A 14,360-nucleotide genomic window follows, 5' to 3' on the forward strand; every position below is an offset into this window, starting at 1 on the left:
AAAGCAGTGTGATGTCACAAACAATAAATTCATAATGACACAGGCTATCCTGGAATGACCATGGACCTCAATAACAGGCTTCTAGTACTAAATGTGATAGGTACACAAACACACTATATTATACATATGTCATTGTTGAAATACTGTGTGAAACATGGTTTTCACAATTTAACACCTGGTGAACTCAAGCGACCATTGACCTCCACCCATAACATTTAGCTTCTGGTATACCGTACTCAATGTGGTACAATTACATACCAAATATGCTATCTGTCCAAGCTTCCCTTGCGATATTATGTTTAGGAAGGTTTGTTAGTGGAAAGAGACAGTAAGAGGGGCGTGAAGTAAACGTTACTTGAAATAACAGTTGACCTCCACCGTAAGCAATAATAGGCTCCTTAAAGTTTAATATGGTTCATCAACAAAGCAAACATGAGATCTGTACTAGGTTCCCTTCTTGAAATATCATGTATACAAGGCTTTCACGATTTGACCTGTTATCTCCAAATGACCTTTACCAAAATCAATAAGCTACTCTTACTCAATGGTATACACCTTTTTACCAAGTATGAGATCTGCCCAAGCTTCAGATAGTGAGATATCATGTTTACAAGATTTTCACAACTTGACCTCTGACACCCCAAATGACATTTGACCTCCTCCAAAAACGATAGGGCTTCTTGCACTTAATGTGATACTTCTACACACCAAATAAGAGATATGCCCAAGATTCTCTTCTTGAGATATCGTGTTTACAAAATTTTTACAAATTTTCCCCTGGTCACCCCAAATGATCAGATGGTAGAGGTGCGTGTCCATTCAAAAAGCCAGGAAATATTTGCAGTAACTTTTGCACTTGCGGTTACAAAAATTAAATTGTACAAATCGACGACAGAATAAGAATAGAGCGTTTGGTGAAACATCTTCGGAGAGCAAGAGTAATGTAAGTACAAAACGCACAGTTGGCTATGCCATACGAACCTTCTGAATTACCCTTCTCCAGCTAATATTTGGATAGGCTTTCTGTATAGTTTTGTTTAAAAAACACAGAAATCAAAGATTGAGGGTTTTTGAAGCAATCACATAGCTAGTGAATTTGCTTTCTTCCGAAGCGGATGTGTGACCTGATTAACTCGTACCGAGTAAGATTTGTCACAGGGGTTCTACTCGAAATGCATAAGGTTGACAGCTAATATATATATTTTGAGTAGTCGAACCAGTACTTTATTCAGAATACATTTAAAAAAATACGCCTGTGTCTTATACAACTTCTGCCATGCAAGCAGTTATTTTCGTTGTAGATTTATTTTAATTTTTGTTTTATTTATAGCCAACTTACGTAACCCTATCAAATAATAGTAATAACCAAAGCGCCAGTACATGGACCACTGTATAGGTGTTAACAATGTCTGAATCAAACAGAACATAGTTTAACAATTAAAGACATGTTAACTACATTATATTATCAACATTTCCTAATTTAGAAATAACAAGTACAGTTTTAATGCTTCTTTGATATTTTTCTTCTACCTGTTGTTTATTTTTTTTCTACCATTGACAAACGGTGCAGACCCTACGGTTTTAGTAAGAGCAACCTTTCTGAGGCTTTGAATACAGCGTTTCTGTATGTTTCCGTAATGGACGAATCTAACCGTTATAGTAATTACCGACTTTGCGTTATAGTCATGCCTACTTTGCAATCCGTGGGCCCCTCACAACTTTTGTCGGTATAGAGTGACTCCATAGTTTTCCCTTTCGGGAATCCAAAAAAGAAGAGAATCAGGGAACAGATAGGAGAAGAGAAGAGAGTAGAGCTGGTTTTGTTATAGAGGGGAAAAGTTGTAAGTATAGCCTGAGAACTAGTAGCTTTGGAAAGAACTAGGAAAACTTTTTTGAGTCAATACTTGGCGTCAAAAGGAAATGTTGAGCGGCTTTGACTGTGAATAGTCGAGATGAAGAAACTACTAACCTTGATGGTTGCAAAATATGAATACATTAACTATTAATAGTTTGATATCGTTTGTAAGAATTTATTTCAAACTACAGCACTCCAAAGTAGAAAACATTAACCTTTTTAATAGAAATTTCGACTTATTCGAGAAGACTGAAAATTCATAGTATCTTAATAACCAGACTCGAAAATTTCCACGCCTCAACAGACAATTGGACGCATACAATAAAATTTGTATGTTTATAGGCCTATATGTATGTATGTATGTATGTTTATATATATATATATATATATATATATATATATATATATACACACACACATATATATATATATATATATATATATATATATATATATATCGAAACTTGACCGGTATAGGCCTAAAAAGAGACGGCCTTGCTGTAATGAAATACCACCCAGGCCCCAAAGCAGACCGCGTAAGAAAACAACTGATCCAGATTTCCCAGTCATTTGGCCTACAAATAACCGTCCAAACCAACTTCACATCAGCCAACTACCTTGACATCAAACTCAACCTTGTAACCGGAAAACACCAAGCATACAGGAAACCCAATGACCTACCCATGTACATTAACGCGAAATCCAACCACCCACCACCTATAATCAGATTTCTTGTTAAAACAAAAACACTCTGGTTTAGGACTTTCCGAAACTTGCACTTGAAATACATGCTATATTTTCTGAAGTTTCTATTGTAATGGATCAATAAGTAATATAACAGCACTATACAGTTCGAAATCATTTTGACATATTTTGCGTTCCAAAGTACTATACCATGTTGACCAATCACGTATCGCGACTCCGGGGTAATCTGCATACTGATATTTTTTAAACAACCACGACAACACAGTGATCTATAGCATCTAAGTAATGATACTTACGTCCTCGAACTGCGAACATAATAATTTATTATGTTCTCTACACCAAGAAGGAAGATTCATGTCTATTCTGGGAAAGAAAACAAAACACCCAGGGTAACTAAAATATTTTTGGTATAGTCGTAGTACACTGATTAGGCTAAAACTACTAATACTATACTACTACTACTACTACTACTACTACTACTACTACTACTACTACTACTACTAGTGTTAACAGACCAACCTACAGTAGGTTAGGCTAGGATAGTTGTGACGATTCAAAGTAACATGAGCATACCGTAGGCGTAGGGTAACATGTTCACTGGCGCTACACTAACCTAGTGACATGTAGCCTGATTATACCTACACGTATATATATGGTACGGGGATTGGACATTCGGATAGGATGGTTATTGAAATATCGATATACTGTGACTGCTGGAATTAAGTGTATGACCTAGGCTAAGTAAATTTTCTTTGAAAGGGGAGGGGTAATGACGATTCTCTCACCCTGATCAAGGACAAACTAAAACCAATGACTGCGAATGACAGGTATCCAGTCAAAACGTCCCTTTACCGAAACGTCCCGGCCTTTTTAAGACCAAAACGTCCCTGCTTTTACCGAAACGTCCCCGCAGTGAAAACGTCCCCGTGAGTCAAAACGTCCCCTCTTTTATAATCAGTTGGAATGCAAGTGTGAATGTTATTAGTTCAAATCAAAGAGTTAGGATAAGTATAGTTTAGGTTGAAAACACAGTTTTTAGAAGTGGGAATTGACTGTTATGAGGGCAGAAACAATTTTGAGTATAATTTTTTAGTAAAACATGTAACGTTACCAAACTAAAGGTAAACCATCGAACGGTATATCCTATACTTCAAAATGTCAAATATCAACAGGGGCACGTACCGTGACAAAATTCTACAAATAAAGTATACACATCCAAATTCTTTTTTAATTCCTCTTGTATAATATTTTTTGATTTCCTTAATTCTTTAATTCACTGAAAAACATATAGCGTATACCTTTTTCATACCAAATATAATTAAACGATGTAGTCCTTCATGATTTATTTAGCGACTGTAATCCAACTTCTATGCAGATAACTTAGCCAAATTATAACTTAAAATTAGTATATATTCACAACTGTGAATGAATGTGATAGACAGGGACGTTTTGACTTACGGGGACGTTTTGACCAACGGGGACGTTTTGACCAACGGGACGATTTGACCAAAAGCGGGGACGTTTTGGTAAGAGGACGTTTAAGTAAAGGGACGTTTTGACTGGTAAGCTATCTTTACTTAAAACTGAGAACTCTTAAAAAGATAAATCAGAAACACATGCGTGAGCTTTGTTGGACTTGTAATCAGAAAACTAATACGAAGAACACACGATGCTTCCACATTGTTTGTAAACCTCCTATACCATATTGGCATTATACTGTCACAATGTAGTACTAAAGACTATCCGGAACTTAAGACAAAGATTCCAATTATTCTACATACAAACAGACGTTATTGATTGATTTCTTTTATCATTACTACGATGGCGAGGAGTAATGAAGGGGAGAGAGGAGTGAGAATTAAAAGAATGTCCATTGGTGAACGTCCTTAACCGTATTGGCATAATACAAGAGGATTATCTTATAGCGTCTGGTCCAATATTGTCCACTGTCCATTTAAGCTGTTTAAATAATTAATTTACGTACGAATACAACGGATAAGTGTAATAATCTACCAGCGAAACACTGTCACACTCACGAAAACGATATAGTATTTGCATACCATAAAACAGTGGGGGTGGTGATCAAGGGTGGGTGGGTGGGTCTGTGGGGCGAGGGATATAAAGCATTACGTACAGAGATACACTGACAGGTAACCATATCAAACGTTACTTACAAACACGAGGACGCCATTACAAAATCGGATTAGTTGACTGTGATATTTATTAACTGTGGGCCTGAAATCAGGGAGTTTACATAACAACTCCCTGCTGAAATCGAAGCGAAGCACATGTATTATCCACACCAATAGCTCCCGTAAAACCGCGACGGGTATTCAACAGTGAACACTCTGTAGTTTTCAGTAACCAAGAAGGTATAGTAAGGTAAACAAATATCCATAAAAGTGTTGACAAGAATACACTGAAACCCATGAGTGAATACAACACATTATGACGTGACTATGATGCCTATGATGTTCACCTGCAGCCATGACAAAGAGAGTTAATTGATATGATGGGTTGCATAACTAATTCATATCTAAGAAATTATGTCTTATTATGTCATGAGGAATGAAGAAATACCTACCTCATTCTCAACACGATACCACAGTCAAATATCCAAAAGATTTTTTGTTTGTTTTGCTGTTTTTTTTCTTCAAAAAAAGAAGATAATGTAAGTAATCTCGCATGGGGCAAATATTAAACAGATTCCCAAATAATTTCCTCATTGCGACAGTTCATCCACTATACGGTTGTCTAACACTCCGCAATGTTTGGAAATAATTTAAAATGTCATTGTGGAAAATACTGTTGTGAATACTTTTAGCAAAGTTTACATAGAGATACACAGGTAACATTTTGAACGTTATTTACAAATACGAGGACGCTATTACAAAATCGGATTGGTTGACTGTGATATTTATCGTAAGGAAAACAAATTTCCTTAAAAGGGCTTTAACACAAATACACTAAAACCCATTAGTGAATATACAATACATAACGACTTGACGTTAATGATTTGCCTATTGCCGATGATACAAATGTGCAATTTTTTCATGACGACAATGTCATAAATCTCAATCAGAGGTCCCAAATTGACTTGGGGATACTGAAAACGTGGTTTGATAATAACAAACTCACCTCGCATCTAAACTAATTGCACCAAGTGTTCCACGCCAAAGAGCTTGTTGATCATTCTTGTCTCGGTTGCTTTACACGATTACTAAGATCTCCGAGACAAACTGCGTAAAATACCTGGGTCTTTTAGTTGATGAAAGGCTGTCTTTCAGACCACACGTTGAAGACGGTTTGTCATAACCTTATTAAGTCCACCGGCATGCATGTTTTATCGTCTAATACAAGTTCCTTTCCAGAGCTGTTGCTATTTAGTTATCTTTTGTCTATCCAAGAGCTGTATGGGATTGGCATCTATGGTGTCACGTGGCATTCTTAAGCCTTACAGGTGCATTAACGAGAAAATCTATGGTACATGTGGCATTCTTAACCCTTACAGGTGCTACAACAAACATTTAAAAGTTATAACCCTCAAACATTGATTGATTAGTTGTGACTAGATGCAATAAAGGAATTATGGAAGTTTTTTTTTTCTCCTATTGAATTCCACATAACACAATCAGTTGCATGTCACTATAACTTTAGAACAAACGTTCTTAAAACAAAGGATACGCAGTAGATCCGCTGTGTCATAGAACTCTCTCCCTATATAACTCAGAAATATACCTTAATTAACTACAGAACTTCAAAAAACACTTGAGGGAGCGTCATAGAAAATATTCTTGATCACACATTTTCTTCTAGGTTTTGGATTCTTGTTTTCAATTCGTTGATTCTTCTTCTCTTTCCTTTACATCGAGTGGCCTAAGTTATTGACATACCTTCTAATGTTCTTTTAGGTGATCACTTCCTTTCACAACCATTTATGCACCGTCATGTATATAGTTCTACTGTAAAATTTCTTTCTTATAACATCAATTTGTGACACTCTATGAGTTATGTAGTTGTTGCAAAGAAACAAGTAATTGAAATGATATATATTTTAGATATATGGTAAACTTCTGCTGAATAACTAATACGGGTTACGAGCTTCCGAATATAACCCTATCTGGTGCAATTCTTACTACGAAACGAGAAGCTTCTCTTATTACTCAATTTTACGATTCAATGCTTTTTCATTTCCAAGTACACATCTTATTGTCTATATATATCGTTGCGTGCATGAGGAAATGATAATCCTGCAAATCTTTTGTATCTAGCTAGCACACCTCTATTGTCATATTCTGTTCAATGTTTGCATTTGTTAGCATTGTTAACCATGTAAACACATGCACCTATTCATTGGTGATGGCATATGACGTGTGGTGATGAAAAGATCCCTATATTTTTTTAACCGATATGACCAGGCGATAGCTATTAGAATACTTAAGTGAATCATTAGTTGGATATTCTAGCGAAAAGTAATAGCGAAATGTGGACTATGCCAAATGATTTACCAACGAACAATGGTGCAACAAATCGCCTTCGAAAGATAATATTCAATTAATCTGGAAATTTGTGTCCTACTTGGATATGTTTTGTGGCAGATGAGATCACGAGTGTTTCAGTTTATATATGGTGTGATTTTTTGTGTGTGATTATTTGAAATATTGCATACAGAGGACATGGAGATTCGGACATATCAGGATCTATATTCAGAGAAGCACGTCATCATTATATAGTTGCAGAAACAATTTACACAACAACAAATGTATAAGTTATATTGGTAACGTGAGCATAAGAATAAACATGCACATGGAAGGCGACAATAAAAATATGACCTGATTCATTTTCATTGAGAAAATGAGATTAACCGAGGAGAATAATTTCAAATAGAAGGGAACGTATGGTCTCAGAGAGAAATTAAACGAGAGTAGGATGTTGTGCGTTATTTACCATATGTAATCTATTTGAACTGAGTGTCAACAGTCACATATGGAGAAAAGGAATAGTTGTCCTCAAAGCTTGCTATGATGTTAATCGCTCCATTGTCAATTTAAAGGTTAGTTCTTCCTGAAATTTTACAGTAGCGTGCATGTATCTGTCATAAACAGTTTCGGCTTCATCGCACCGGTTAATTTAGGTTAATTTGTTCTAATTCAAGGCTTGGTGATTTTTCTCAACAAGAGCACATAACAGTATACCATTTCCAAATCTACACAAATATATACAAACACACAAAACAACTCGGGGCTGAGGGCTGGGGGGGGGGATGCAGATGGATGAAACTTATGGGGGAAAGGTTTTAAGCAGTTTAAATAAACCAACAGAGATTTGTAACAAACATTAGTAGCAACTTCGTATGTTTACGAAAGCTTTCTTGTCCCGACATATTAAACTTTTACTTCTCAAACAATTTATAATATTAGTAAAACGACATAGAGTATGAAAACATTCTCCTGAATATTCCAAAATGCATTCTGAATTATTAACTGTTTTCTTTTATCTAGATTAACACAAATTAACACTATAGAAAATCATCTTTAATAAATATTAATGAGATGCAGATGCAGAATAAAGTTCAACATATGGTCATAAAGAGAACAAAGAAAGTTTCATCTACAAGAAAACTTAAAAAATTGTAATTGAGAAATACAATCGTTTACGTCTTAGATTTTGTTTGTAAATATTCTGCATCTACCTACTGGACATTTTCCTGGTATATTCAAGTGATTCCGCTCAGTTGATTTTGACTCCGCCAGGGAAAATGAAAGGTAAAACTGCGCAAATACAACCTAGGTATAAGCATAACACATGGAATATATATGAGTAAAGTTATCTTGTATAGTTTTTATCTGCGTGGATCAAGAAATGGCCGTTTTTCTTTCTTTTGTGTTTTGTCATGGCTGGGCATTTGACCACACTAAATCACATAAATCCTCTTAATACGTTAGTGCTCCCCAGCTGTTAGGCCGGTGTGACAGTACAGAGTGTCGCCCTGTACAAAGTGTCCGCGGAGACACTCTATACCAGCACATTTAGTCCGGTCGGACATTATCTGCTGAAAATTGTGTCCCCACCTCACAGCAAATATCGTCCTAGGACAGTATGTACTGAAAAATGGGGAAAATGCGACAGTTTGTACTGCTACACCGGCATCAAACCCTGATGATTGCTTCAGGAAAGTATTTTGTAAGAAACTCAAGCCAGTGAACACTAAATATACTTCAAGGTCAGGCAAACTCTCCCTGGTGGAAATTCCAGTTGAACTTTTGAACTGGGTTCAACTGGAATTTTCTATACGGAAATTGGCCCAAATTTGAACTAGGTTGAACTGGGTGAACTGGGGTTCCCAATGTTTTACTGGGTTCAACTATGTTTTACTGGGTTCAACTGGTTCAAGTTCAACTATGTTTTACTGGGTCCAACTATGTTTACTGGGTCCAACTGGTTCAACTATGTTTTACTGGGTCCAACTGGTTCAACTATGTTTTACTGGGTCCAACTGGTTCAACTATGTTTTAATGGGTCCAACTGGTTCAACTATGTTTTACTGGGTCAACTATGTTTTACTGGGTCAACTGTTTTACTGGGTTCAACTGGGTCAACTATGTTTTGCTGGGTTAAACTGGGTGAACTATGTTTTACTTCTTATATTTTTAAATAGTTTGAACTGGGATCCTCAACTGGTGTTATCTACACTTATATAACACCACACTATAAGAAGTTTTCATTTGTTAACGGTAGATCTATATTGTAAGTATTAAGGGTGTAAGCCACTGAAATAAATGTTTGTTCTTGATCAGAGAACTCTGGGTTTGGTGTGATGACCTAACACAGAGCAAGAAACATATAAAAATGGAGAAGTCAACTGGATTGGATCAAAAGAAATTATAATTATGAATAACGAACAATGTACAGCTGATCTGGGCCCAGTCAAAGAATTAAATGAAACAACTTGCAGTCGTGAGGTGCGCACCCAAAATATAAAGAAATACGCTTAATTTAAAAGTCTGTTCTGGTGAGTTGGCCTGCTGGTGACATCAAGTATTCTACGACCTCAGACCTTCCACGACATCAGATATTCTACGACATCAGTATAGTTGAGCCCAATAAATGGTTTTATGAATGTCCGATCCCAGCAAAAAAGTATCCTTTAATTTATATGAAATAGTGTTCCAGGGTATCCTTTCAGTAAAATAATGTCAACATCCTTTGTAGTAAAATAATGTCCTTTATGTATAGGTGATGGTGTCCTGGAATATCCTTTATTGTAATACAATATCCTTTATAGTAAATAGTATCCTTTATAATAAATAGTGTCCCAGAGTGTCAGTTGAATATCACAACTTCCATAAAATAATAAGGTCTACAGTAACTTGAACTATGTAAATTAAGGTTTAAAACAAACTATCCAGCCATTAAACTATCTTTCTCTTCTTTTACAACTGCCTTGCTCAGATACTCATAGCCCATTGCCAACTCCCTATACTGTACCCTCACAAAACTCCTTTGTTCCTAAAATATATACACACAGACCCCATTTCCTGTGAGGGCTATTTTCCAGGAAGAACAAGATAGTTGCCTAGCAACCCAGAAGAGAGAAAGTTTTTAATCAACCCTTTTGCTGCCACAAGACAACATACAAATGTACTGTACACATGTATAACCCTCTGTACAATGAGCACTGCACTAATAAACAAGTAAAACTATGTTACAAAACAAAACTATATGTAAGAGCTGACTATCTTACACTGTACAAATGAAGCCTCACTTGAAATTAGATTGATAGTTTAATTATATGTTCATAATATTCAGTGTAGGGCATCCTCACATTTGTAGCATATACGTGTAATGCTGTTCACTTTACGAGGCTAATGACTTTTGCAAAGTATGTTAAATGCCAATAGGACACTTCATGTTTGAAACAACAATCAAGGCAATTGCGTAAATTTTGAAAACTGCTATTATGTTTGCTAGTTGACGATAACTTTCCTTAAATCATGCGGCTAAATATAGGTGTTAACTTGAGTATAACTAGGTTAGGCCCCTATAAGCTAGGCAACTATAACGTTAGGATATGTCTAACGTTAGTAATTGTACCATGTGATATACCTAGTAGGGAACCGGTTTGTTAGGCCTAGCCTATACTATAGTCCTAAGTCACTAGCCTATATATAAAGTTTCTTTTCAATTCAAATATTTATGATAAAGAGCACGTTTACAATCAATTATAATGTTACAATTATAAGTCAATAATATAAAGATACTGCAAGATCACAAAGGAGGGAACTTAGCCGCGGTAATAATTTAAAATTGTTGGCAAAATCGGTTACAAATGCGATTATTCTGCGAAGCTTCTGTTGCCGTATGCGGATTCGGAATTTATAAATTTAGCGCTTACACAAAGGACAGATGTCAAAGTTCAAATTTAGTCGGATCATACTATTTTGCACTAGGAAGGCATTTTGCCTACCAATTGTTCAAATCGACGAACAAAGTATAACATTATTTTTTTCAAATTTATTATTAGGAAATATTTCATATTTGTAATCATTGCGGTACAAAAATGTAATCGTTTCATCATAACTGTGATAAATTTGACAAAGATTTATTTGACACCCCTCATAAGTTGGCTAATTTAGCATTTTCAGTATATTACGATACGGTTACTGCTTACGAACTTACATTATAATATTCTTGATAATTACGCCTAAAATAAAAGCAGTCAACATAGTCCAAACCCAGTTGAGCCAGTGTGAAACCTAGTTCAACCCCAACAGGGCAAGTTCACCAGTGAACATAGTTCAAACCCAGTTGGGCTTGTGCAAACCAGTGAAACCTAGTTAAACCCCAGCTGGGTCAGTTCACCAGCCAATAGTCCAAACCCAGTTGGGCAGTGCAAAACCAGTTGAAACCTAGTTCAACCCCAACAGGGAAAGTTCACCAGTCAACATTGTTCAAACCCAGTTGGGCTAGTGCAAAAACCAGTGAAACCTAGTTGGAGCCCAACTGGATCAGTTCAAACTCAGTTGGGCCTGAACAAACCCAGTTGAACATTGTGTAAACCCAGTTGAACCTAGCTCATGTTCAGCATAGCCCAGTTGGAACCCAGTAAGACCCAGTTAAACACAGTTAAAAACCAGTTAAACATAGTAGGCCCTAGTAGAACCTAGTTGATTTTTTAACTGGGTTCTACTGGAATTTCTACCAGGGTCTAGAAAGAAAAAAAGGAACGAAAAGGCTTGATCCTGAAAAAAAGCATTAGAAAAATCGATATAAAACAAAGAAGTCATTGGTAAGCGATCAACAAAGTTTAAGCCGGGTCACATGTTCAGTTTTTGCAAGTCATGAAGTTTATGCCAATTGTCTAGTCTATGTCTAGTTCCTACATGTTCCTGGGTGTACGCAATATAGAATCCTACAAAGTTCAAGGTAACTCACACATTCCATGGGTGTAACATCAATGTCAATTATTGAACTGATTCAATAAACAAGTTCACGGTTAGTACCGACATTGTTTTGTATTCAACGTCACAATCTACGTGGGCTAAAGTTGGTATTTTGTAATATCTTTGTGGGGAAACACAGCTTCGTATGTATAGACTGCAAAGTTGATTGGTATCAGTGCATTGATTTTGTTTTTATTTGAATGTGGAAGAAGAATATTGTGTGCCATACATGTAGAAACAGTCGACAATACTCTGTTTTCGAGCGCAGGACTACATGAGACGTCCCCAAGTTTTCATCTTCTTTGGAAGGTGAACGGTTAGGTTTCTATTGGAAAACTAAAACTTGCATGTTATTGAATATTGTTGGTTGGCTTCAGGGAATCGATGTTTGTACTTATTTTTTTTTTTTGGAAGCAGGTTGTTGTGTGTCCTGTCTGTTAGTGTAACACGGATGACACGTCCGCAAGTATTCTTCTTTTTTGAAAGTGTTAAGTTTCTTTTGGAAATCTAAAATTTGCAATTCATTGAAGACTTTCCTTGCGGTACCACTAGTCAGGTACGTTTTAAACTCTGGTTTTATTTCTGCATTCTAAATAATTCACAGTTATTGTGAGAGTGTTTGAGTTCTGAGAGATTAAAAGGTTGAACTATGAATACTAGCCATTAAAGCAAGTTTCTGCAAGGGAAATCACACCTACCTATGAATAGACTGCAATGTTGGTTAGCTTCAGCGAATCGAATTTTGTACTTGTTTTCATGTGGAAGCAGGATGTTGTATGTCATGTTCTATGTACAAATATTCTATTAATGTAAGACGAATGAGGCGCCCGTAAGGTTTCTTCTCCTTTGGAAGTGTTCAGTTTCTATTGGAAATGTAACATTTAAAAAAAGCGAATGTCATGTCAAATTGATGTAAAACTATCATTTTTTCCTCCTTTAGTTGTGTCTCAAAAATATTTATATTATGTACTATAAAGTTCTCTTTTAGAAAACTGCGAAATTAGTTGCAGGGTATTAGCTCAAAAAGGTACTGGCAATGAAGACTTTAGCCAAGATCCTTATAAGGAACCATGAACAGAGTTAAATCAGATATTGATAGTTAGCATTAAATCAGAGGTAAACTTTTTTATGCGTTTTAGCAACGCTAACCACCTGACACCGTCCCCCAGAAATTATTGAATCAAAGCAAACGTAGGCTACTGGACCTGTAAGGTATAGGCTATGCATTGTAGGCAACAATTGCTGGGCCCCGGCATGTACAACTATGGATCTTGGTTTTTCTGGAGTAATTTCAGATGCAATATACTCTAATTTATCTTGATGGAACGATTGGTTAAGTTAACCGACAGTTGTCATAATTTATTTTGTTCAATGAATAGTAATGTGGACATCTCGTAGCCCTAACATTGCTAGTTTTGACTGATACGGGCCTATATATGTCTAAGCTGATACACTAAATTACAAGGTTATTTCTAACATGATATAAAAAGCCAAGTAATATCAAATAAGATGAAATGGTTGTAGAATAATCACGAGATATATATTCATTTCTATTTAGATGCATTAACATTTTCTAATAGGCTAGTCGCTAATATGAATAGAACTATCAAGGCAGTGGTACATAGATCCCCTTTTCACTCTTCGAATATGACAACAACCGTTCTCCTATTTCTGATTTGCTTCTATAGACATTTTTCAATGTTATTATTCATCTCCTTTGTTGAGAGCAAATTGTCACTCTTTTAGTCATTAAATCAGTCATCAAGCACATGATATTTTCAAAACCTCAGGTGATAGTAGTAGTGGTGAAATCAATGATAATTTGTTATCACCTCTGTTAGAACATGTCTGAAATATTCAATTGGTTTTGAGATGAGGAACTTGTCTTAAGGGAGGTTCGACTTATCTGAAAAGATTGCATCTATCGATAATCGTGTGTGGTCATGGCTGAACTATTTTAGTCCATGGGCTATCAGGACCCACCAAGCACCCCCCCCCCCAGACTCTCCGCGAGTGGTATCATTTTGTTCAGGAGACCCATCCAAACAATATTTTGCATGTTACCATTGAAAATGTTGGGATCGACTCTGCATTTCCGCCATTTTCCAAAATGGCCGCCATTTGGAACTATTTTCACCCATATCTCGGCGTCTAAGGCTCATAGAGTTATAATTCTGGTGTTTATACTTTAAACATTTTTATGCGTTTTAGCAACGCTAACCACCTGACACATTCCCCCAAAAATTTATCATAATATTTAGGTATTGGTTCATGATGAAGTGTATCATTAGGCCCTCGCAAAGAAAATAAGGTAAAAAAGAACATGTAACTTACACTGAAGCAAAGGTTCGTTACAC

At 36.1% G+C, this 14,360-nt stretch overlaps 1 protein-coding gene across 1 annotated transcript in view; it reads left to right on the top strand.

Annotated features, from left to right (window-relative positions):
- Window positions 1-2,793: 2,793 nt before the first annotated feature.
- Window positions 2,794-14,360, top strand: part of LOC139980788 (uncharacterized) — a 36,627-nt gene continuing 25,060 nt past the window's right edge. The window contains exon 1 of the mRNA XM_071992721.1: window positions 2,794-2,949. Within this exon, the coding sequence (XP_071848822.1) occupies window positions 2,887-2,949 (63 nt within the window). The 5' untranslated portion in view covers window positions 2,794-2,886. The remainder of the gene's footprint in view (window positions 2,950-14,360) is intronic.

This window comes from Apostichopus japonicus, chromosome 15, assembly GCF_037975245.1.
Source record: "Apostichopus japonicus isolate 1M-3 chromosome 15, ASM3797524v1, whole genome shotgun sequence".
Taxonomy (NCBI): Eukaryota; Metazoa; Echinodermata; class Holothuroidea; order Aspidochirotida; family Stichopodidae; genus Apostichopus; species Apostichopus japonicus.